We start from the raw sequence: 26,194 nt of genomic DNA on the forward strand, positions 1-26,194 counted from the left end.
GTCAGGGCTGTCTGTCCTCACACTCGGTCCTCAGTCCAACTCAAGTGTCCAACATGGCTGCTGAGGGGGACAGCGCTGTCCTGTGTGTCTTCGTTAACGGGAGAAAGGTACCGAGTTCACCGGGGGACCCGTGTGTGGGGTGGGGTGGGTTGGGTTCGGGGGGGAGGGTATCTCTGTACCGCGCGTCATGTGCACTGGAATGCGGCGCGCGCTGCGTCCCTTTGATGTGTTATGGCAGAAGCGTGCTTGTTTTGTTACTTTGTAACTAAAGTGTAAATACGCGCGCGCGCGCGCGTGTGTGTGTTCAGGTGATTGTGAGAGATCCGGACCCAGACACCATGCTGCTCTCCTTCCTCAGAGACAAACGTAGGATTTCTTTACTTCACTCACACACACACACACACACACACACACACACTGTACAGTCTGTGTATATATAGATCTATAGTGTGTTTACAGTGTGTGTGTATACAGTGTGTGTGTGTACAGGTGTTTGGGTGCACTGCACTATAATCAGTATACCACATGAGGTCACATGACTAGGAGTTATATTTTAATCTCTCTCTCTCTCTCTCTCTCTCTCTCTCTCTCACACACACACACACACACACACACCAAGCCCAACACTGTACCTTACACAGAGGACTGTTCTAGTTTCTAGGTTTTTTCCAACTATGTTGTCACACACACACACATGTGACTCTCTACAGACCAACATAAAACACTGTACACTTGTTGTAGACGAGACACTAAACACAATAATCACACAACATTCAGTAACATTACAGAATAAAGAAAGGCGGGGGGGGTTGATGCTGGTCCAGTTTAACTGTTTATATATTTATATATATTTATTTTTAATATATTTATGTTTGATATATTTATATTTTATATATTAATCTTTTATAACATTAAAGTCAGGAGCGATTGAGAGTAAACCACACTTTCCTCCACCTGCTCTACATGCACACATTTATACTTTACACATCGTCTCTCCTGCTGTGGAAGGTTCTTCTGAATTTGGTGAATATATTTCCCTGGATTCCAGCACAATCATCAGTGTGTGTGTGTGTGTGTGTGTGTGTGCAGTGCAATTAACAGGCACTAAGTATGGCTGTGGAGGAGGGGGGTGTGGTGCCTGCACCGTCATGCTGTCCACATATGACACTCAGACCCAGACCATCAAGTATCCTCCTGTCTGTCCTCCTGTCTGTCCTCCTGTCTGTCTACATATCTGCCCTCATGTCTGTCTTCATGTCTGTCCTTATGTATGTCTTCCTGTCTGTCTTTCTGTTTGTCCTCATATCAGACCTCCAGTCTGTCTTCCTGCCTGTCTCCCTGTCTGCCTTTATGTCTGCCTGTCTCTCTGCCTTCCTGTCTGTCCCCATGCTCTCTCCCCCTTTCTGTCATGCTGCTCTGTCCCTTTGTCATTTCTCCTGTCTTTATTCCTGTCTGTCTGTCTGTCTTCATGTCTGTCCCCTGCTCTGTCAGCATGCTCTGTCGTCCTGTTTGGCTTCCTGTTCTGTTCCCCTGTCTGTCCCTCTGCCTGTCCCTCTTGCTTTCCTCCTGCCTGTCACATGTTACATGTTTATGTCCAGTGTTAAATTATTTGTGACCTTTTAATTAGAAATCTTGTGTACTGCTCCTTTTGATGAAAGTGTTGGTCATTATTCGTTAAGGTTATAGTTTATATTCCTGTAAGTGTAATAAATGATCAGATAAAGATCCCATGATACAGTATGTGTAGTGTGTGTAACCACGATGGAGTGATTCAGAGACTCTCCTTCACTGCCGAGTCATTTCTCTGTAAACGCCTGTCTGATGCCTTTATGCCAAACACACGGGGCGGCGGTGACCACAGTGGAGGGCATCGGGAACAGCAAGAGCAAACTACACCCTGTACAGGTAACATACGCACACACACACACACACACACACACACACTTTCACAGAACAATACAGATCACTCAACTTTATTGTTAATCCTGCTTTTGGTGAATATTATAATGTACTGAAAAGATATTGTGTGTGTGTGTGTGTGTGTGTGTGTGTGTGTGTGTGTGTGTGTGTGTTTAGGAGCGTATTGCGAAGGCAAATGGCTCTCAGTGTGGTTTTTGTACTCCAGGGATGGTGATGTCCATGTACACACTGCTGAGGAACCGACCACAGCCCAGCATGGAGGACATCACACAGGCACTGGGGGGTAAAACACACACACACACACACACACACACACACACACACTCACAAACACACACACTCACTCACAGGTCCAAATGTAATTTATGGCTCCACTTCATGTGCAGTGTGTGAGTGACTTTTTCACATGGTTTTTCCATCCTGTCTGTAAAGTGATTCCGAATAGTCAAAAAATATTTAAATGAAGTGCTGATGAATTTCTATCTCTAGTGATGAAGGTATTTTAATTATAATCACTGGTGATGTGTGTAAATGTTTTTCTTCCTAGGTAATTTATGCAGATGCACGGGATATCGTCCGATTATCGACGGCTATCGGACTTTCTGTGAGGTGTGGGACAACATGTGCAACATGATCAGTCATGTGATATAAGGTCCAAAGGTCTAGAGGCAGACGGACAGACAGACGGACAGAGAGACAGACAGACGGACAGACAGACAGACAGAGAGACAGACAGATGGACAGACAGACAGGCAGACAGACAGACAGACAGACAGACAGACGGACAGACGGACAGACAGGCAGACAGACAGACGGACAGGCAGACAGACAAACGGACAGACAAACAGACAGGCAGAAAGACAGACGGACGGACAGACAGACAGGCAGAAAGACAGACAGGCAGACAGACAGACGGACAGACAAACAGACGGACAGACAGAGGGACAGATGGACAGGCAGGAAAAAAAAACTTGGAGGTGGATGGAGTATAAAAAAGACAACTTCACTGCAGTATCAGGTTCAAGCTTTAGTCCAGTGTACTGTTATTCATTATTTATATGAGGGCCGTTCAAGTTAAACCAGGACTTTTGATTGTACAGAATAAACAAACACAAGAGTAAAAACTCCCCTTATGTCTCTATATAATCCCCTGATACACTAATGCACTTATCCCATCAGTGACACTAGAGCTTGGACACCATCAAGGGAGAACGTTCTCTCAGTACGCTGGAGCCGTGATTAGCAGTGGCGGCTGGTGCAAAACTTTTGGGAAGGGGGTGCAAATAAGATGTAAATTAAACTTTTAATAATGGCCTGTAAATAGGCATTGATCAGGTGATTAATCATCATTACTACTAATGTAGAATAAAGTCATGACTCACATCACATCCAGTCAGCAGCTTGCCTTAAGAAGGTCTGGAGAAGCACCGAGTGTGAGCTCGGCCGTGATCACGTGACTGCTGCTTAATTAGAAGATCAGGTCGATCTGGTCCGAACTCTTTATCTTTTTGTCTTTCTTTGTCTAAGCGCCTTGTGAAGGGGTATTTAAGCAAAGAAATTATAGACTTTCCTCTCATATTTAGCTGCTTCCCCGTCAATCACTATTTAATACATTAACTAACAATCTGCTGAGCGTTAATAAGACTCGTTAAGAATGGACCAATCACATGAGCCCAAATATTTAAAAACATTATTGATTCGCTAAGAACAAAAGTGGGAGGGTTCTTAGCGAGGATGATAAAAAAAATCCAATTAGAGCTCAGCCTCAGGTCACATGCTTTCCAAAAATTTCACGCCCCGTGTACACGAACATAAACGAACATCATACAGTTTTTTTCATTGTAAAAAAATTATATTAAGCAATACAGCGGAATATTGTGACTAAATGACTTTATTTCATTATTAAAATAAATAATTATTATGTTAAATAATTACATGTTAAAGTAGCATTCTTCTCTGCGTCTAAGACGCCGGCCTCCCAGGAACTCCCTGTGTAAATGTCTTGGAGCGAGGCCAGGACTGTATGGGGGAGCCGAATTCCTGTGGTGTGTGAGTGGTGTTGGTGAATGAGTGTGTGATGCGTCTCTTCCGCAGGTTGCTTTTCAGTGATCAGACGTTCCACTCTCTGAACTCACTGCAGTGAGGCTCCACCTCCACCGGGACTTCTTTAAAACATTCTCACCGTTCAGATGTTTCACTGTGACTCAGAGTCTCATCACCACACTGGGACTGAAGGTTTTTGTAAATGTCACTCTTTTTTACTCTTTCATTTACTACAAGTCCTGGTTTGACTCGAACGCCCCTCATATTTCCAGCCGCGTGTTAAGGTCAGACTTAAATCTGTACATCAGTCATGAGCTCATTGTTTGCCTGAGCCCAGAGGTTAATCTACGTCACATGATGAAGCTTTGTAACTGTGTGTGTGTGTGTGTGTGTGTGTGTGTGTGTGTATTCTACTGCATGATGAATTCACATTACTGCACCAAAAGCAGTTTAAAAATATTATGATTATGATGATTATAAATGATTATGGAGTGTATGATTGTTTGTGTAGAGTGAAAGCTGCTGTCAGGTGAACGGCGTGGCCTGCTGTACCTCAAACAACAAAGCAGCTCCTGAGCAAGTAAGAATATTAGTGAAAAATAAAAAACAAATGATGTTATTGTACTTTAGTTTTTGTGTTGATGCTTTGGTTTGATCTCACAGACCAGGGATAAGTTTCACTCCGACACTGAACCCAGCGTAGTTTATTTTATTGGGTTATAAATGTATTAAATAAGACTGCTGGTGTTAACTGTGTGTGTGTGTGTGTGTGTGTGTGTGTGTGTGTGTGTGTGTGTGTGTGTGTGTGTGTTTGCAGCTACAGCTGTTTAACAAGGAGGAGTTTCTCCCTCTGGACCCCACGCAGGACCTGATCTTCCCTCCTGAGCTCATAGTGAGAAACACATTTAAGCTTTTTTAACATATAAACACTCCACAATGTGAATCTGTTGTTTCTATTTGGCTGTGTGTACAGTAGATACACTATATAGACAAAAGTATTTGTCCAAACCTGCAGTGATACTGTACCCAAACACACTCCCCCTTTCCACAAGACGTCCACAAGATGTTGGAGTGTTTCTGTGTGAATTCGTGTCCATTCATTCTGTAGAGCGTTTATGGGGTCAGACAGTGATGTTAAACGAGAAGGTCTGGCTCACAATCTCCGCTCCAGTTCATCTAGTTCATGCTCGATGGGGTTGAGGTCACAGGGCTCTGTGTTCGGCCCGGTCGAGTTCTTCCACACCGAACTGTACAGTCCTCACTTTGAGTCATGTTGGAGTAGAAAAGGTTGAAGTTTGGATGAATACTTTTGTCAATAGAGTGTAGATGATAATATTTTGATGATAAAGTCTTAGGTATTTTAATGTTAAACCATTAGAGGTAACTGATGAACAGAATAATAAAAGAGATTTGTTGTATATAGAGGATGGCAGAGAGTCAGGACCAAACCACTCGGACGTTTCGGGGGGAGAGGATGACCTGGATCTCCCCCGCGTCTCTCGGTGAGCTGCTCCAGCTGAAGTCTCAGTACCCACAAGCCCCCATTGTGATGGGAAACACCAACATAGGTGAGGATTAATCATCATCATCATCATCCTGACCGACTTTACATCACATGAGCTATAAGTTGCTTTAAATGCACAATAAAATGCACTTATTAGCTGTATTGAAAAGTAAAACTTTGGGAAATTCTTTTTTTTTGTGTGTATTAAAATGCGTCCTGATCGGTCGACGAGGGATGGTGGTTTCCATGGTTACGCCCTGATCACCTCACTGATTGGCTGCTTCGATAAAGTCTTTGATGTTTGTGGTTTATTCTCTGATTTTCTCCTCAGGGCTGGACATCAAGTTTAAAGGTGTCGTCCATCCCATAATAATCTCAGGCACCCGCGTGAAGGAACTGTTTGAAGTCTCTCACAAACCTGAAGGTGTGTGTGTGTGTGTGTGTGTGTGTTAAGCAGAGACAATTTTTTCACTAATATTTCTAGTAACTTGTGAATCTTCCCCCTTTGTGTGTGTCTGTGTGTCTGTGTGTGTGTGTGTGTCTGTGTGTGTGTGTGTGTGTGTGTGTGTGTGTGTGTGTGTGTGTGTGTGTGTGTTGCAGGTGTGCACTTCGGGGCTGGATGCACTTTATCCACCATGCTGTGTGTGTTGCAGAAGTGTGTGTGTTCTCTCCCGGCAGAACAAACACAAACATACTCAGCACTGCTGGAGCAGCTGAGACACCTGGGAGGAGAGCAGATCCGCAACGTCGCTGTAGGGAACACACACACACACACACACACACACACACACACACACACACACACACACATTTCTAGATAACAGATGTTTCTTTAGCTGTATAGGTGTTATATGTGTTATATATATGTGTGTGTGTGTGTGTGTGTGTGTGTGTGTGTGTGTGTGTGTGTAGACGCTCGGCGGGAACATCGCCAGCGCGTACCCAAACTCTGATCTGAATCCTGTTCTGGCTGCAGGGCGGAGCTCGGTGCTGCTGCTGTCTCACGGTCATTACATCACTTATTACATCACACAGACAGACAGACAGACAGACAGGTGGACACATGAATAGACAGATCGACAGTCCTATCAATTAACCAACAGACAGACAGTCAGACAGACATGAAGACAATCACAGAGAGACAGACAGACAGATTAAAAGACAGACAGACCAAGAAACTACAATAGACAGACAGATGTAGAGATAAAAAGAGAAAGAGAGATGTACAGACACACAGATGGAGAAATAAACAGAGACAGACAGACATGCTGTTGTTCAGTGGTGTGTGTGTGTGTGTGTGTGTGTGTGTTGCAGATGGAAGGCGTGAGGTTCCTCTGGATAAGGACTTCTTTGTCGGATTTGGAAAGACGATTCTCAGACCAGACGAGATTGTGCTGTCTGTTTTTATTCCCATTTCCAGAGAGGTCAGGGTTCTGTCCAGCTCACTCACTCACACACACACACACACTCACACACACACACACACACACACTCCTGCTCTTATCACACAGGATATCCTGAATGAGTTTAGCGTAGCTCAGATGAGCGTCTAAGCGTCCACTAAAAACTTGATTAGATTGGACGTCTCGAGCATCTTCTGTTTCTTACTTCAGCGAGTTCTGTAGTGATGTCACTTCCTTTCAGGTCATCAGGTGACACCATGATACAGAGCGGCACCATGCCCTCACCACGATCTCTGTGAAGGAAAGTGATTAGTGTTTATTAGTGTTTGTCTTCGCTCTGTCTCAGTGTGAGGTGGTGTGTGCGTTCCGTAACGCTCCTCGGAAAGAGAACGCTCTGGCCACGGTGAGCGCCGGCATGCGGGTGTGGCTCCATCACCACTCGGACCTGGTGCGAGACATGAGTGTGTATTACGGTGGAGTCGGAGCACACACACTTAGTGCAGAAAGCACGACGCGGCACGTGATCGGCAGGTGAACACACGCAGACACGCACACACAGACACACACACTCCATCATAATAACCACCTCCAGCAGGCAGGAACTCACACTCTCTGCTCTCTGTAATTATATCCTAAAGAAATTATACTATAGTAATATAAAATGATGTAATATTATATAATAAAAATAAAAAAAAAGACTAGTTATCGATATTTTTATGTTGATGTTATAATTTTTTTTATTGATGTACTAGCCGTACCTCGGCATATGAGGTTAATCTGCTCAGGTGAAATGTCGTACTGTGAAACACATTGTCCAATAGGAAATAATGTTAATGCAGATAATCTGTTCCAGCCGCCCAAAAATATTACCAATATCACCAATTTCGAACACTATAATCATATTCTCAGATATTCCGGCTGCTTTATAAACCAATCTGAAAGCGGCTCCCTTTTCTTCTTGCTACCGTCCTTGATAACTATTTTGGAACCCACGGTGCTACATCTTTACTAAATGTTGCATGAAATGCAAAAAAATAAATAATAAATATATGAACACTTTGCCTGTGTTTCTGCTGACGCATTCGAGTTTTAAACGGCTACCGGACGTACGCGCTACGCATGTTGAGGTACCGCTGTATAATATGAGGAGTGTTTGTATAACCGCTCAGAAACACTGAGGTCTCATCACCGGCTCTCTTCAGGGCGTGGAGCGAGGAGACGCTAAGTGATGCGTACACGTCGCTGCTCGATGATGTCACGGGGGCTGCCGGCGGGAAGGTGGTGTTCCGCAGATCTCTGACCCTCAGCATGTTCTTCAGGTTCTACCTGCGCGTCCTGCAGCACCTCAGAGACCAGGTACACCTACACACACTCATCCTGATTATCATAGTCCCAACTGGGATCTGAGAGGTGACCTGACAGAGCCGCTATTCTGCTTACACTAGGTTAAAACTAATTGTGTGTGTGTGTGTGTGTGTGTGTGTGTGTGTGTGATTTGTAAGAACATCATTCAGAGTGAAATTCCAAAGCATGAGCTGAGTGCAGTGGAGCCGCTGTCCAACTACATTCAGCCCGGATACCAGGAGTTCCAGGTGTGTGTGTGTGTGTGTGTGCACGCATGAAAGTGTGAGACAAATATTAAAATATATTACTATATAAGGAAATAAATGAGAAAATTGGATTATGCGTGTGTGTATCTTTTTTCTGTGTGTGTGTGTGTGTGTGTGTGTGTGTGTGTGTGTGTGTGTGTGTGTGTGTGTAGGCTGTATCAGAGGGGGAGTGTGTGGGCCGTGCGTTCCCTCACTGCTCCTCCGTCTCACACGCCACAGGAGAGGCGATATACTGTGATGACATTCCACACACACACGGAGAACTCTTCCTCTCTGTCGTCACCAGCACCAGAGCACACGCCAAGATCACGTAACACATTTCACTCTCTCACACACACACACACACGCACGCACGCACGTGGAGTGAATCGTTTCTATTATCTCCCTGTCAGGCATGTGGATGTGGGCGGAGCTCTGGCGATGGAGGGCGTGGTCGATGTGGTCACTGCGGAGGACATCCCTGGCAGGAGGTCCGTCTCCTTCACTGTACTGGACGAGGAGCTGCTGGCACACGACCAGGTCAGGACTTCATAAACCTCCTGTCACTTACACTTTATCCATTTATAATCACGAGATAAATAAAATAAAATCAAACAATATAAACTGGCCGTGTAAACACACATAGTGGTAGAATACAGTTTATAAAAATTTACACATATTAATTTGGCATATCCCCTACATAATCAAGGTTTATATATATATATATAATAAGGAAATATACATAGAGTGCTGTGCAAAAGTATTTGCTCCATTCTGATTTATTTATTTTTTTTGCATTTTGTGAAACTTGGTGGTGTCGATGTGGTGGTCTGGGGCTGCTCAAGCTCACGTGGACTTGGGTTGTGCAGCAGGACCATAATCTGAAACACACCAGCAACTCCACCTCTAAATTGCTTGAAATAATAATAATAATAATAATAATAATAAAGTTTTGGAGCGACCAAGTTAAAGTCTGAACTTAAATTCAATTGAGATGCCGTGACATGACCTTAAACAGGCCGTTCATGCTCGAAAACCCTTCAGTGTGGCTAAATTAAAACAATTCTGCAAAGGAGAGCTCGACAAACTTCCTCCACAGTGATGTGAAAGACTCAATGCCAGTTATCGCTTAATTGTAGTTGTTGCCACCAGGGGGTTTAAGGGGCAATTACTTTTTCACATAGGGTCAGGAAGGTTCTGGCAGTTTTTTTACCCTTAATAAATAAAAGCATCCTTTAAAAACTGTATTTGGTATTTATTCGTGTTATCTTTGTGTAATATTAAGGTTTGTTTGATGATCTGAATCTTTTAAGTGTGACAAATATGCAACAAAAAAAAAACATACTTTTTCTCAGCACTGAATATAGGCAATTTTATTTATTCAGTTTATAGAAATAGTATTTCCTAAATGTTTATATCTGTACCAGATACATTTACTGCGGCATTTATTTATTATTTATGTCTTAATTATTAATTGCAGCGTGTCTGATGACTGACATTTCTTCACCTGTCTTTAGGTGGCATGCGTGGGTCACATGATCTGCGCCGTCATCGCCGATACCATGCAGCACGCTAAACTTGCGGCGGCAGCTGTGAAGGTCGTCTACGAGGACCTGAAAGACCCCATCTTTACCGTAGAGGTCATTATAACTGACACCAGAGACTCCTTCCACATATGATACAAACTCGTCCTTATTCTGGAGAAAACTGCACCATGCTAATATTTCTAGGGTGCTTCAAAGGTATTGGAACAAGCCCATTCATATACACATATGCCACTCTGTGTGTGTGTGTGTGTACGTTGGATGCAGGAAGCCATGGAAAAGAGCTCCTACTTCCTTCCTCTGAGAAAGATTCAGAGAGGAGACGTGGTCTCCGCGCTTCAGGAGACGGACCACGTTTATGAAGGTCCCATTTCACTTCCTGTTTATCTCCGGCTCGTCTCAGGATTTCAGACATGAACGATCCTTTGACACGCAGTTATACATGACACTAGCTAGTTTTACAGCCTGCACTAAAACATAACATGGAATCTTAATCAAAGTTAGTGCTTGTAGAAAATAGCTAACTAGCTAGTTTGGTTAGCAGTTGATGCTAGCTAAAATAAAGCATATTTTTATTGGCAGTAGCAATGTATCAACACTTCTGTGGTTGTGGTAGACATTCAATATTGTCACTGTCTTTGCTAGATTTAGAGTAAAGATCTAGCAACTACTTACCAGCTAGTTCTGTGCTAAAAATTTCTATTTTCCCGGTTGCGTAGCAACAAGTTTACCTAATTACTGTTGTCTGTTGTGTAATCAGGGGAGCTGCGTCTTGGAGGACAGGAGCATTTCTACATGGAGACACAAAGCATGCTGGTCATTCCTGTAGGAGAGGAAAAAGAGATGAAGGTCTACGTGTCTACACAACACCCAACACTTGTTCAGGTTCACACACACACACACACACACACACATCAGAGCTACACAACCCCGGTCATAAAGTTTAACACAGGACTACCTACGTACTTATTTTTGTTGTCGTTTGTATCCACTCCTATAGATGGCGATAGCAGAGACGTTGGCCATCCCGTCTAATCGCGTGTCCTGCCACGTGAAACGTATCGGCGGGGCGTTTGGTGGCAAAGTGACCAAGACGACTGTGCTGGCGTGTATTACTGCAGTGGCAGCGTGGAAGTAAGTTCAGTTCGAGTGCTCATTCACGCCGTGACTTCATCAGGTTACCGAGTTCACGTGTGATCACTGACGTCACGGTTCATGCAGATTACAGAACAAATTGTGTGCCAAAAACAGTATATTTATCTGTATGTTCTAAGGATCGTCTGACTGTACTGAACTCTCATGGCCTGTGTTTTACTTCCGGATCTGTCTCATTTTAAACCTGCTTGTTAATTATGAATATTTAATTACATTGATGTCTCAGGTCACTAAAAATACTTGAGAGAATGTCAGTAATCATCCAGCTCTTAATGATGTGTGTGTGTGTGTGTGTTGTGTAGAACCGAGAGGCCGGTGCGCTGTGTGCTAGAACGAGGAGAGGACATGCTGATTACTGGGGGGCGCCACCCAGTGCTGGGGAGGTATAAGGTCAGGATTTAATCACACAACACACACAAACATGTATATGATGTACATTATGAGGACACATTTTGTCTGTGTGTGTGTCAGGTGGGCTTTATGAATGATGGCAGAATCACTTCAGCTGATGTTTATTATTACGCCAATGCAGGCAGTTCACCAGACGAGTCCCCACTGGTGAGATCTGTCTGTCTTCTTTTTGTGTGTCAGTCTGTCTGTCTGTATGTCAGACTGTCTGTCTGTTGACAAGTTTGGCTGGCTGGCTAAATGTCTGTCTGCCTGTCTGTCTCTCCACATGTCTGTCTGGCTGGCTGCATGTCTGTGTCTGGCCAAATATTTGTCTGTCTCTCCACATGTCTGTCTGGCTGGCTGCATGTCTGTGTCTGGCCAAATATTTGTCTGTCTGGCCACATTCTTGTCTGGCTACATGTCTATCCATCTGTCCACATGTTTGTCTGTCTGTCAGGCCAACTGTCTGTCTGTAAGGCTGTCTGCCCATCTTACCACATGTTCGTCTGTCTGTCTGAGGACATGTTTATCTGTCTGGCCACATGTCTAGCTGTCTGTCCGTTTGGCTACATGTCTGTCTTCATGGCTGTCTATTTATTTGGTCATAAGTCTATTTATCTATCTATCTATCCATCCATCCATCCATCCATCCATCTTTTTAATCTTTAGTTTGTGTCTCCAAACATCTATGCCTTTACTCTCTCTCTCTCTCAGGTAGCAGAGAAGATTCTGCTCCAAATGGATAACTGTTATAACATCCCAAATCTCCGTGGACACGGAGCTGCCTGCAGAACTAACCTTCCCTCCAACACTGCGTTCAGGGGGTTTGGCGTTCCACAGAGCATGATGGTAATCGAGAACATGATCAACGATGTGGCTATGATGCTCGGCCGGCCAGCCGAAGAGGTCAGAGACACCAGGAACTTGATTTCTTGCGAAGATGTCATTTCAGTTTGACATTAAGAAACTTATGGAAAAATATGTTTGTTTTTTAAAGAATTATATATATCATTGACATAAATTTTAATTATTTATTTGTGTGTGTGTGTGTGTGTGACAGATTCGTGAGAAGAACATGTATAAGGAGATATCCTTCACACACTATAAGATGGAGTTTGACCCGGAAAACCTGCAGCGTTGTTGGGAGGAGTGTAAGCAAAGAGCCGACATCGCTCACAGGAGAGAGAACATCACTCGCTTTAACCTGCAGCACCGCTGGAGAAAGAGAGGCCTCGCCATCGTACCAATCAAATACGGCGTTGGATTCGCAGAGGGATTCCTTAACCAGGTGTGTGTGTGTGTGTGGTAATTATAAACACTTCAGTATTTACATAAACATAATGATACTTATGTTCTCCACTAGGAGGCAGTGTAACACATCCCTAACCACAATCAATATAAATAACAGAAATGTTTTGTCTGTACATTGGGTCAGAACTCGCTCTTTCATTGATATCTTTAAATTTTTTTGGACGAATATACACTTTTTAGATTAAGGTGGGCGTGGCTATATACGTTACCCAACAGAGCCAATTAATGCGATAGTTTACGGATGCAGAAGACACAGAAACAACAAAGAAGTGTGACACTAACGGGATTAAATTGAGTAAACAGGAAACTACAGGGAAATGCAGCGTAAGGTGAAGGTAGAGGTGGCAGGGTAGAGGATTGGACAGTAAGGAGGGGAGGTGGATCTGTACAGGTTGTCGAGGCAGAGAGATAGAGATGTGCAGCAGGTTAGAGTGATTAAAAATAGAGATGAAAATGTACTGACAGATGCCAGGAGGGTGATGGGAGGATGGAAGGAGTACTTTGAGGAGTTGAATGAGGAAAATGAAAAATAATGAAGTTATCACGAACTAACCGGGGATGATCAGAAGGCTTAGCGATTAGTGGTTAGCCCTTGGAAGCGTGGATGGTAAACCCAAACGCGGAAGCAAGCGAGTAGGCAGGATAACCACGCGATTTAGTCTAAGGACTCTTACACAAGGGGGGCAAGGGAAAAGCACAAATTTTTTCTATAAACACACACTCGAATCAGAAAGAAAACCTAAGAAAGTGAGTACTCACAAAATGGCAGACGAACAATCTAGACCGACATGGGCAAACTCAATGACTGAGCGATGTGAAGCGCCATCTTGTCTCCTTTTATGCTTCCTGTTTTGCGACCGTACTACTTTCGGGTCATAGTGCCGGTCGCGGAACGTTTGTGTGTAACAGTACCCCCCTGTCCAGGACCGACTCCCGACGGTCCTGGGGTGGAGGATACCTCACGACGGTAGTCCCTAATGAGCTCGGGGTCGAGGATAAACCGGGCCGGAATCCAAGATCGCTCTTCGGGTCCAGAGCCTTCCCAGTCGACCAGGTACTGGGTGCCACGGCCCCTAGGTCGCGAATCGAGGATTCGACGTACGTTGTAAGCAGGGCCACTGTCAATGATTCAGGAAGGAGGAGCAGGGAGGAGGGACGAATAATAGGAGAAGTGGTGAAGAGTTTCAGCTTTGAGGTGTGGAAAACCGGATGGATTCGGAGCACTGCAGGCAGCTGGAGCCGGTAGGTGACAGAGTGTGATGCGGTAAGGACCGATGAACCTGAGTGATAACTTCTTTGATTCAGTGTGAAGATGCACACCTACGTTATACATTTGTCCCGGAGGGTGTCGACGGCGATGTTGGTTGGTGTAGCGGATGTTAGCCCGTTGGATGGCTCGGTTGGCTTGTATCCACAGCTGCCGACACCTGCGAACCAACTGTTGGGCTGACGGTCTACGTGCTCTAGAATCAGCTTGGCGAGACCCATTAGATGCACGGCTTTGGAAAACCGATCCACAATGGTCATGATGGTCGTCTTTCCCTCTGAAGCCGGCAGGCCCGTGATGAAGTCAACGGCAATGTGCGTCCAGGGCCGGCGAGGAACCGGAAGCGGTTGGAGCTCTCTAGGTGTTGGCTGGTTGATGGTCTTCGCCTTGGCGCACACTGGGCATGCCTGGATGAACTCGTCGATGTCCCAGTCATGGAGGGCCTGCTGGACAAACTAAAGGGTGCGCCTAGTACCGGGGTGTCCAGAGATGGGTGATGAGTGGCCCCACTCCATGACGTCGCTCCTGACCTCTGAAGGCATGTAAAGTTGCCCAGACGGCACACCTGCCGGTTCGGTCTCCTTGGCCTGTGCCTGGCGAACCCTCGTTTCTAGATCCTAATGGAGAGGTGCAATGATCTTTGATGGTGGAAGGACAGGCACAGGTTCTGCCCAGATGGCGTCCCCCTCATGTTGTCTGGAGAGGGCATTGGCCTTAGTGTTTTTAGACCCTGGACGGTAATACAATGGAAATTATAATGTTCAAAAAACCCCACCGTGTCTGCCTCGGGTTGAGCTGCTTGATATTCTGGATGGTAATCAGATTCTGGTGGTCGGTCCAGACAATGAAAGGCTTGCTGGCGCCCTGGCACCAGTGTCGACATTCCTCTAATGCTTACTTTATGGACAACAGCTTGCGGTTCCCTACCCTGTATCGCTGTTGAGTGGGATACATTTTTTTGGACAAGAAGCCACAGGGGTGTAGCTTATGGTCTGGACCTCGCTGGGAGAGAACAGCTCCGGCGCCTACATCCAAAGCATCCACCTCCACAACAAATGGTTTGTTGACGTCTGGATGGAGAAGGATTGGAGTGGTGGCGAAGCGATGACAGTTCCTTAAGGGGCCGAGATGGCGGAAGAGTTGAGGGTGAAGCGATAAGGTGTTGGGCGTGTCAGAGCGGTTAGGTAGGCTGCAACTGTACTGTAGTCCCTGATAAGGCGACGATAGAAATTCGCAAACCCGAGGAACCATTGAAGCTGCTTTAGGGTCTTGGGTAGGGGTCAATGACGCACAGCTTCTAGTGTCTGCGGGTCCATGGCCACACCCTGGGGTGAGATGACAAAGCCCAGGAACGTGGTGGAGCACTCGTGAAAAGCACACTTCTCCAACTTACAATACAGTTGATGGGGGAGCAATCTCTTAAGGACCACCCTGACATGTTAGGTATGTTCTTCAACAGTCCGTGAATATATGAGTATGTCGTCCAGGTAGGCAAATGCCCACTGCCCCAACATGTCCCAAAGGACATCATTGATGAAACTTTGAAAGGCGGCGGGGGCATTGCAGAGTCCAAATGGAATGACTAGTCTTTCATAGTGTCCAGCGGGGGTGATGAAGGATGTCTTCCACTTATCACCCTCTCTGATACGCACCAAGTTCCGAAGGTCCAAATTCGTGAAAATGGTAGCACCAGAGAGGGCGTCCAGGGCAGAGTTGGTAAGAGGCAGTGGGTGTCGGTTCTTGATAGTAATGTTGTTTAGCCCCCGATAGTCGACACATGGACGAAGTTCACCGCCCTTTTTCTTTACAAGAAAGAACCCTGCGGTGGGCGAAGAGGAGGGCCGAATGGTACCTTGGCGGAGGGCGCTCGACACGTACTCCTCAATTGCCTGTGTCTCAGTGGGTGTGAGGGAGTAGAGATGGCTGCTGGGTGAAACCGAGCCTGGCTGGAGGTCGATCGCCAGGTCGCAGGGGCGATGAGGTGGGAGATGGGTGGCGCCTTTTTTACAGAACACCCTTAGCCAGGTCTCCGTAGGTGGGAGGGATGACGTTGGTGTCGAAGTCGGGGGCCTCGGACTCCCTAGAGCACGTCCCAGCAGATTGCTCGGTGGCGCGCCACTGACCCACATTAGGCGGACAGCCCCTTTCGGAAGCGGGGTTCATGCTGGGCCCTGGTTAGGGAGGCGCGTCCTAATTGCATGGGTTCTCCGGCTCCAGTGTCAACCACGGCAGGAGGTGGAGATGCAGGTCCGTGGGTGGTGGGAGTGAAGGTGGTCGATTGGTGTAGGTGAAGGTGGGTGCTGGCGGCAGGGTTCTCGCTAGCAATAGCCTCGCAAAGGGCCACGTTCTCCTGCCGAAGCTCAGCCACCTCACGGCTGCGACGTCTTGGACGCTCTTGTGAAGAGTACCAAGCTCTCAGTTTAGCTGGTTGATTAGCTCGGCGTGCCGATCTACCACATCGCAAAGGTGCTGGGTTTACCGCTCATGTCTCACTCATTCGATCATTCTAACCCGGGATGATTAGAACCATAAGCGATTAGCGGTTAGCCCTTTGTAGCGTGGGTGGTAAACCCAGACGCGGAAGAAAGCGAGTAGGCAGGATAACCACGCAATTTAGTCTAAGGACAACAAATTTAACCCACGTTCTAGAAACACACTCGAATCAGAAAGTAAACCCAAGAAAGTGAGTACTCACAAAATGGCAGACGAACAATCTGGACCGACATGGGCGAACTCAATGACTGAGCGATGTAAAGCGCCACCTTTTATGCTTCCTGTTTTGCGACCGTACTACTTCCGGGTCCTAGTGCCGGTCACGGAACGGGTGTGTGACAAGAGTAGAAGAAGTGACTGTTGTGGAGCAGGAAGTAGCAAAACTCAGTAAGAGTGAGGTAAGGAGTGCGTTAAAGAGGATGAAGAGTGAAAAGGCTGTTGGTCCTGATGACATACCTTAATGAGGAATGGAAGTGCTTAGGAGAGGTGGCAGTAGAGTTTATGACTAGTCTTTTAACAAGATTAGGGAGAGTGAGAGAATCACAGAGGAATGGAGGAGAAGTGTATTAGTGAGAGCTGTGGCAACTAGAGAGGAACAAATTTGATGAAGCTTTGGGAAAGAGTAGTGGAAGCTAGGTTAAGGGCAGAAGTGAGCATTTGTGAGCAGCAATATGGTTTCATGCCTAGAAAGAGTACAACAGATGCAGTATTTGCTTTGAGGTTGCTAATGGAGAAGTACAGAGAAGGTAATAGAGAGTTGCATTGTGTCTTTGTAGATTTAGAGAAGGCGTATGACAGGGTGCTGAGAGAGGAGCTGTGGTATTGTATGAGAAGGTCTGGAGTGGCAGAGAAGTATGTTAGAGTGTAGCAGGACATGTACAGTATGAGAGCTGTAGGACAGTGGTGAGATGTGCTTTAGGTGTGACAGAAGAGTTCAAGGTGGAGGTGGGTCTGCATCAAGGATCGGCTCTAAGCCCCTTTTTGTTTGCTCTGGTGATGGACAGGATGACAGATGAGGTTAGACAGGAGTCTCCATGGACTATGATGTTTGCAGATGACATTGTGCTCTGTAGTGAGAGCAGGGAACAGGTGGAGGAAAATTTTGAGAGATGTAGGTACATTCTGGAAAGTAGAGGAATGAAGGTTAGCCGCAGCAAGACTCAATATATGTGTGTAAATGAGAGGGACCCAGGAGGATCGGTGAGACTACAGGGGGCAGAGGTGAAGAAGGTGCAGGACTTTAAGTACTTAGGGTCAACAATCCAAAGCAAAGGAAAGTGTGGAAAGGAGGTAAAGAGGCGGGTACAGGCAGGCTGAAATGGGTGGAGAAAAGTGTCAGGTGTGTTGTGCGATAAAAGAGTATCAGCGAGAATGAAAGGAAAGGTGTACAGGACAGTGGTGAGACCAGCGATGCTCTACGGCTTAGAGACAGTGGCGCTGAAGAAAAGACAGGAGGCAGAGTTGGAGGTAGCAGAGCTGAAGATGTTGAGGTTCTCTTTGGTAGTGGACAAGGATGGATAGGATCAAGAATGAGTTCATCAGAGGGACAACCCATGTGAGATGTTTTGGAGATAAGGTCAGAATATATCAGTAGAAGGATGCTGAGGTTTGAACTGCCAGGCAGGAGGTCTAGAGGAGACCAAAGAGGAGATTTATGGATGCAGTGAGAGAGGACATGAAGTTAGTTGGTGTGAGAGAAGAGGATGCAGAGGATAGGGTTAGATGGAGGCAGATGATTCACTGTGGCGACCCCTGAAAGGGAACAGCCGAAAGACAAAGAAGAAGATTATTTTTATCTTTAACCTTTTAACTATTTCTACAAAGTCTTAAACCTTCAAGCCGTGTACTAACACTAGTTTACAGATAAACTACAAATCAAGTCAGATTTTTCTCTGCAGTAGGGAGTGGAGGGGGGAATGAGGAGGTGTTTACACTGTACTCATGTGGAAATGTTAACACAGATTAATTTATTTCATTAATAATAAAAAGAGACTGATATAATGATCTAAACTTTAGTTATAGAGAACCTTTCCTACACGTTAAGTGTAAAAAATAATTAATTACAAATATGAAAATAGTACAAAATAAATAAATATTAATAAATTATAAATGTACAAAAAGGGTATTTAGTAATTATTATTATTATAGTATACTGATATTTAAAGTTATACTATTTGCGGCAAAATAAATAATAATCTTCATTGTCTTTCAGCTGTTCCCTTTCAGGGCAAAATAAATAATAATAATAATAATAATAATAATTGTAGTAATAAATAATGTTTTTAAATTATGTATTAAAAGTGTATAAAAGTAGAATACATGTAAAAACAACATAACTGATTCTTAAATAAAAGCCTGTTAGAAGCAGTATTTTTCTTTTTATTATTTTAACTAGTTCAGTTCAGTTTCTACTACCTACTCATGTTATCTTCTTGTAACCTATTTCTAAGCTTTGGCAATATAAATGTAAACATTTGTCTTGCCAGTAAAGATCCTTTGAATCTGGCATAAGAGAGAGAGAGAGGGAGAGAGAGAGAGACACACAGACACACACACACAAAGAGACAGAGAGAGAGAGAGAGAGAGAGAGAGAGAGCATCAGATGGACGTGGTCGCTGAATGATTCACCGGACGTTGCGTTAACGTTCAGCCTTCAGCTGCAGGAACAGTCAGTCCTGCCAGGAACAACGACATACGTGTACATTCTGATAAGAGGAACACAAAAACCATAAACATGGGGTATAATGTGTGTGTGTGTGTGTGTGTGTGTGTGTGTGTGTGTGTGATTGATTTCAGGCTGCTGCACTGGTACACATCTACAAGGATGGATCAGTGTTAATAAGCCATGGTGGGACTGAGATGGGTCAGGGCTTACACACCAAAGTCCAACAGGTACTCTCTCTCTCTCATTCACTCTCTCTCTCTCTCACTCTCATTCTCTCTCTCTCTCTCTCTCTCACTCTCATTCTCTCACTCTCATTCATTCTCTCTCTCTCTCTCTCTCTCATTCACTCTCTCTCTCTCACTCTCATTCTCTCTCTCTCTCTCTCTCTCTCTCATTCACTCTCTCTCTCTCTCTCTCTCTCTCTCTCATTCACTCTCTCTCTCTCTCTCTCTCACTCTCATTCTCTCTCTCTCTCTCTCTCTCATTCACTCTCTCTCTCTCTCTCTCTCTCTCTCTCATTCACTCTCTCTCCCTCTCTCTCTCTCTCTCTCTCTCTCTCATTCACTCTCTCTCCCTCTCGCGCGGGCTTTCTCTCACTTTCTATCTCTCACTCTCTCTCTCTCATTCACTCTTTCTCTTTCTCACTCACTCTCGCTTTCTCTCGCTTTCACTCTCAGCCAATCAGCTTTCAGATCACACTCACTCCCCTGGTCCAAATTGAAGTGGAAATTCAATTTTATTTATATAGCGCTTTTAACAATTGACATTGTCACAAAGCAGCTTTACACAATTTGTGTATAAAAAGTGTGTGTGTGTGTGTAGGTGGCGAGTCGAGAGCTGAACATTCCGCTGTCTCTGATCCACATCACTGAGACATGTACGAGCGCTGTCCCCAACACGTCTCCCTCTGCTGCATCATTCGGCACTGACGCTAATGGAATGGCTGTCAGGGTATCACATGCATACACACACACACACACACACACACACACACACACACTTGCACACACACACACACACACACCATTACATCTTCATTTCCTTTACTCCACTCTGCTTCTAAGACTCTGAAGTGTATTAACCCTTCACGTTCAAACGGTTTATATAGTGTTTGATTCTTCCCTACACGCACAGCCTTGTGATGTAATGCACCGGTGTCACAGCAGGTGGCGTTGTCTCCTCACATCACCCTCTTCACTTCCATGCCGAGCTCCAGGCCCTGTGTGTACACAGCCTTCTCTCTCTGTATTTTGCAGGATGCGTGTCGAACCCTGTACAAGCGACTCGAGCCGATCAGACTGGCCGACCCTGACGCCCCGTGGCAGAGCTGGGTACTGTCTCACACTCCTGGGGGAGGGGGGGGGGGGGGATGAGGGAGATTGGAAAACATGAAGGATGAGATGAAGAGCAGAGCAGTGTTTGAGTGTAAAAAATTTCAGTTTGTCATTTGCTTTCGGTTTATAGATTAAGAGAGCGTTCCTGGATAGAATCAGTCTGTCAGCTACTGGATTCTACAGGTAACACACACACACACACACACACAAATATTAATCAGTATTATTATTATTAAATTCATTATTATTACTATTATTGAATTGTTACTATTAAAGGTTATTCATGACTTTGTCTATTTGATATTATTTAGAATTGTTTAACCACTCGCTGAAAAACTCATACATTTGCTCAAATGTATTTGCCCCTGTTTATGTGCATGGATCCAGAATTTATTTGATGAGTTGTGTAATAAAGCAGGCAGTGTGATAATGAACGCCCCTGAGGTCAGAGTTGGCAGATGCCCTTATCCAGAGCGACTCACATTCTCCTTACTGAAATCTGAGCAGTTGAGGGTTAAGGGCCTTGCTCAAGGGCCCCACAGGGACAACTTGGTGGTCATGGGATTTGAACCTGGGACCTTCCGGACAGAAGTTCAGTAAACTGAACTCACTGCCTTAACCACTGAGCGACCCCTGAACCAGTGAGCCAGATCAGTGCAGGGCTTTAAGTTACAGCAGAGTCTAAATGGAAGCGAGACCGAGTCAGGATCATCTTGTTGGTGATGTGGTGTCACTGATGAGGACGAGTTCCTTTCCAGGTTCCTCTTTTAGATTATTCTCAACACTGTCTCCTCTGATCTGCTACAGATTGAGTTCTGTAACGCCGCATTGTGACGGTGTGTAAGAGAATAAAGGGAACCGGCCAATCATCAAAAAAAAAACATTGGACCCAGTGAACAGGTTCAGGAAGAGAAACATAGCGTGTTGTCATTGCGAGTGTGTGTGTGGACTTGGTGTAAACTTCTGCTCTGTGTTTGATGGGTCAGAGGTCAGGATGCAGGGATGGACTGGGAGAAACAGGAAGGACGACCGTATCCGTATTTCACGTACGGAACCTGCTGCAGTGAAGTGGAGATCGACTGTCTGTCTGGAGAATACAGGGTCAGTACCTCACACACACACACACACACACACACACACACACAATGTGTAAATAACACTCATTTGTGCTCTGTAATGTAATTAAATATGTGTATGTGTGTGTGTGTGTGTGTGTGTGTGTGTGTGTGTGGTGTTACACAGACTGTAAGGACAGACCTGGTTATGGACATTGGGAGGAGCTTAAACCCCTCCATCGATATCGGCCAGGTAACACACACCTATATTTACACACACACCTCCATGCTATGGTTATGTAATAACTGCACATAACGTGTGTGTGTGTGTGTGTGTGTGTGTGTGTGCGTGTCAGATTGAGGGAGCGTTTATCCAGGGTCTGGGTCTCTACACTATGGAGGAGCTGCACTTTTCCCCCTCAGGTGTTCTGTACACTCGAGGTCCGGGTCAGTATAAGATCCCGGCCGTGTGTGACGTCCCGCTGCAGTTTAACGTCTACCTGCTGGCTGGATCTGAAAATCCACACGCCATCTACTCCTCAAAGGTACTGCTGATGCACACACCCCCCCACACACACCCAAACGACCCCCCCCCCCCCAAACAGTATTCCTGTTCAAGTTTTTAATATCTGCAGAAACATTTCCTTTGAACAGTAAAAATATACACACACACACACACACAACTGTCAAAGGTGAATGCAATGTTACCTACGCTGCATGTCCATATTAATTGTGCTTGCGATGTTACAATCTATTTTCTACATAAAATTTAAACAGCGGTTTTGTTATTTCAATTTTGGATTTCTAAATTTTTATGTTTTAAGATTTTTCCCAAATTTTCTCACTAATTCAGTTGTATCCAATTCCTCCCCGTCACTAGGGGGCTCCCACATTAAGCCTACTACTGTAGCGTGTTTCATACTAAGACCACAGTAGTTTCCTACTAAGACCTGCAGAAGTTTCCTCCGAACCACGTGATGCCACCGACCACATCTTTTCTATCCGCTCCTTCACAGACGCCCCTGATTGGCTGAGGAGCCGTAATTAATGTGGGAGCACTAATTTAGTCCCATCCCACCCCACTGAGAGAGCTCGGCCAATCAGCTCTCTCTAGGCCCCCGGCAGCGAGAGGGTACAGCATCTCTGCTGGTTCGATTCCCGGATGATAGGGCGAGCACTTACCACTGCGCCACTCAGGGGTCATTGTTACTGTATATTGTCAGATTTTCCCAGTCTTTCCAAAGGCAGATTATAGACGCCCTCGCTGATCCACTGACCCGAAGCAGGTCCTTGATTGTCTTAAGGCAGTAACATGCTTTTGCCATTTTGTTTGGTCTATTCAAGGAAAGATATGTAGAGAATTTGGTATCTACTGGAACAGCTCTTTTTGTGAGATCTGAAATTAGCTGAAGGATTTCTTTCCAAAAATTTCTGAAAGTTTCTTACCCGCCCACATATGATGGAACAGTGCATCTACTTCAGTATTACATGTAGTACAGTGATCTGGAACACTGGAGATAAACGTACGTAGTATTACATTAGTAATATACACTCCCAATAGCCCTTTATATGGAAACATCCTGAATCTGGTGTTAATAGTTTGGCTGGTATACGCCAGATGTAACGGGACCTTCCAAAAAGTTCAACTCTTTGCAAATGCGAGATGAGTCTTTGCCAACATCAAGTAATTGTTCAGAAAACATTAAAATGCCTTCACTGTAATAAATACTTAACTTTTTTATTATTCTGTTAATATTTCCCTATGTACTGAGTGTAGTCACATGACTCCATAGCACTAGTCTTAGGTTAAAGGGCACATGGTGAAGAATTTATTCTATTCATTTAAAATGACCCAAACTTTATCTCTGTAACATTCAGATACGTATTTATTTTTTTTTTTGTAGCTGATTATAAGGTGTTGTGTTTCAGGGTACGGGGGAACCCGCAGTGTTCCTCGGTAGCTCTGTCTTCTTTGCCATAAAGGACGCTGCGGTGGCGGCACGGAGGGACGCGGGGTTAACTGGACCGTTTACTCTGAACAGTCCTTCTACACCGGAACAAGTCTGCCTTGCGTGCAACACACACTTTACACAGATGGTACAAACACACGCAAGCACATAGTTTATAAACACACAATTTCACTGTAGTGAAAGAATGCGCATGGTCAAGTGTTAGAAATGCCTTACCGATCACTTCATTAAACCTCAGATTGACTGATATAACAAGATATTGATATCCTGCTGGAGGCTTTACTTAATAAGCCTGAAATATGTGTGTACTCTTGTGGTGTGTGTAGGAGATGTACAGTATGTACTGTAAAATACTAGACCTCATTCTGGATCCTCAAATCAGCACTCGTTTTTACACAATTCTCCTGATCCAAAAGTGCTCATGCTTCATGCTTTTTACTCTGTATATTTCTGCACAAACAAACACACACCTAATAATTTGTGTGTTTTTCATCTCCAGATTAAAGACACAGAACCAGAAGTGCCCAAGGCATGGGCTCTGCAGCTGCCTTGACCTTCATTTCACCTTTTAGATCAATATATTACATCATAATAATCATCATCGTAAACACTAAGTGATCAGATTTTAAACATGTTATGTATGCCTACTGAATAAACTGAATACATGATTAATGAGATGTGGTTAACACACAACAAGTAAATCACCACTTTAATAGTTATGCAATATTACACTTGAGGTTGTGCTGTTGTACTTAATATCAGCATGGCTGTTATGCGGCTGTAGGCATGAGGGTGCAGCCTGAGTACTGAAGATATCAGTATTTTACGCTGATATTCAGTACTTCAGCACAACCTCATGTGTACTATTGCTTTTATACAACAGTTCCACAAAAACATTTTGTTTTATTATACGGTTAATAATTAGTTTCTTCATTTAACCAGTTATTTTGCTCCACCCACACATATCCTTCAACGACTGGTGGAGCTGGCGACCGACTGTTAGTGAGCGATGGTTAACTGGGGTGAAAGTAGTTTTCGATTCTTACTAGTACTATGTAGCCAAAAAGTGAGGAGAATAAACCATGGAGGTGGTGGGCGTTAAATGTAAAGCTAGTGCACTATGTAGGGTGTACAATCCCTTGTTCAACACACCAAGTAGTGCCCTTGATGAGGGGTTAGAGAGGGATTTAGGATTCAGCCTTGTGTTAGAAGCTATGTAACTTTGTAGCTAAGCGTTAGCCGTGAACAGAACGACGCGGGGGTTCAGAGGCGATTCAGAAGGACTTAGAAGTGATTAGTGCAGAGACGGCGTGTTGTTTAAGACGCCATAACGTTATCAGATGTGTGTTCTTACTGAAAGTGCTTCTGTGACTGGGTGTGAATGTGGGTTTAGTCAGACAGCTGCTCTCTCCTCAGTACTGCGGACCGTACAGACCTACTCTCACCCACGCTGAGACACACAGTTAGTGTCATTAACCACTGGACAACACCTGGGACACGCCCACTCATACATATAGACCGTACAGACCTAGTCTCACCCTCGCTGAGACACCACTGGACAACACCTGGGACACGCCCACTCATACATATAGTTACTGTTCTCCTCACACTGCTGTTACTGTCTGTTGTTATATATTATATACTGTCTAACATTATATCCAGCACTCGTGGAACACCTCTCGTCCAATCAGATTACTCGGTCGAAACTGACTGTATAAGCGCATCAATAAACCTGTTTAATCATGGATTTAATACACAGATCAGTGTAAGGGCATTAATAAATCACTGTAACAATTTTATCTGTCTAATACTGTTAACTGTATATTTGGGTTTTTTTTTCTCTTTGTAATATTCAATAGTAAGCACTTCGTGGTTAGGTGTTTTGGAGATAAAGTCCGAGAGGCCAGATTGAGGTGGTTTGGACATGTTCAGAGGAGAGATGGTGAATATATCGGTAGAAGGATGCTGAGGTTGGAACTGCCAGGCAGGAGGTCTAGAGGAAGACCAAAGAGGAGATTTATGGATGCAGTGAGAGAGGACATGAAGTTAGTGGGTGTGAGAGAAGAGGATGCAGAGGATAGGGTTAGATGGAGGCAGATGATTCGCTGTGGCGACCCCTGAAAGGGAACAGCCGAAAGACAAAGAAGAAGATGGTTTTAGACTCAAAACTAAAGTGCTATTTAAATAAAGATATTAAAGACATGTCAAATTATTTTCTGTGATCAATAAAATAAACTCCTGATGCAATTTTCTCCTGATTTGTATTTTACTTTTTAACTTATTTGTATTTTAAGATTATTTGACAAAAAAGGGAATTATTTACTTTTGCTCAAGTTTCCTTACAAATAAATAATAAATGTTTGTTATAATATTAGCTGATTAATTGCATTACGGATGTTGGTATCTTTAAAAATATACAAAATATAACAATAATTTTAGGGAAACTTTGCACTAGAAGTGAAGGAGTAAAGCCCTGACTCCATTACTGAGGAATCAGAGAAGGTCTCCCCACACAGGCGTGATTACAGCGGAAGAGTCCACCGTGTTACAT

The 26,194-nt window shown here is 44.6% G+C and overlaps 1 protein-coding gene across 1 annotated transcript; it reads left to right on the plus strand.

The window, feature by feature from the left end:
• On the plus strand, positions 1–25,890 carry aox6 (aldehyde oxidase 6). Its single transcript, XM_053492209.1, has 35 exons — positions 1–107; positions 309–366; positions 1,090–1,186; positions 1,797–1,905; positions 2,077–2,203; positions 2,468–2,529; positions 4,475–4,543; positions 4,781–4,855; positions 5,387–5,531; positions 5,799–5,891; positions 6,068–6,219; positions 6,380–6,473; positions 6,782–6,891; positions 7,217–7,401; positions 8,073–8,226; positions 8,373–8,462; positions 8,633–8,790; positions 8,873–8,999; positions 9,977–10,099; positions 10,271–10,367; positions 10,764–10,888; positions 11,004–11,137; positions 11,461–11,548; positions 11,630–11,716; positions 12,263–12,454; positions 12,609–12,836; positions 19,416–19,511; positions 20,107–20,235; positions 20,541–20,615; positions 20,749–20,801; positions 21,605–21,719; positions 21,861–21,926; positions 22,030–22,218; positions 23,603–23,770; positions 24,143–25,890. Exons 1-35 carry the CDS (start codon positions 54–56, stop codon positions 24,194–24,196), a joined length of 3,978 nt encoding a protein of 1,325 aa, XP_053348184.1. The 5' UTR covers positions 1–53; the 3' UTR covers positions 24,197–25,890.
• Positions 25,891–26,194: the final 304 nt, after the last annotated feature.

Source organism: Clarias gariepinus, chromosome 3 (assembly GCF_024256425.1).
Source record: "Clarias gariepinus isolate MV-2021 ecotype Netherlands chromosome 3, CGAR_prim_01v2, whole genome shotgun sequence".
NCBI lineage: Eukaryota > Metazoa > Chordata > Actinopteri > Siluriformes > Clariidae > Clarias > Clarias gariepinus.

Excerpts from the sequence above, each read along its gene's own strand:
- aox6 (XM_053492209.1), top strand. The coding sequence starts at position 54 with ATGGCTGCTGAGGGGGACAGCGCTGTCCTGTGTGTCTTCGTTAACGGG. Across the intron at positions 1,187-1,796 it reads ACTCAGACCCAGACCATCAA|TCATTTCTCTGTAAACGCCT; the intron begins GTATCCTCCTGT and ends TTCACTGCCGAG. Across the intron at positions 6,220-6,379 it reads AGCAGATCCGCAACGTCGCT|ACGCTCGGCGGGAACATCGC; the intron begins GTAGGGAACACA and ends GTGTGTGTGTAG.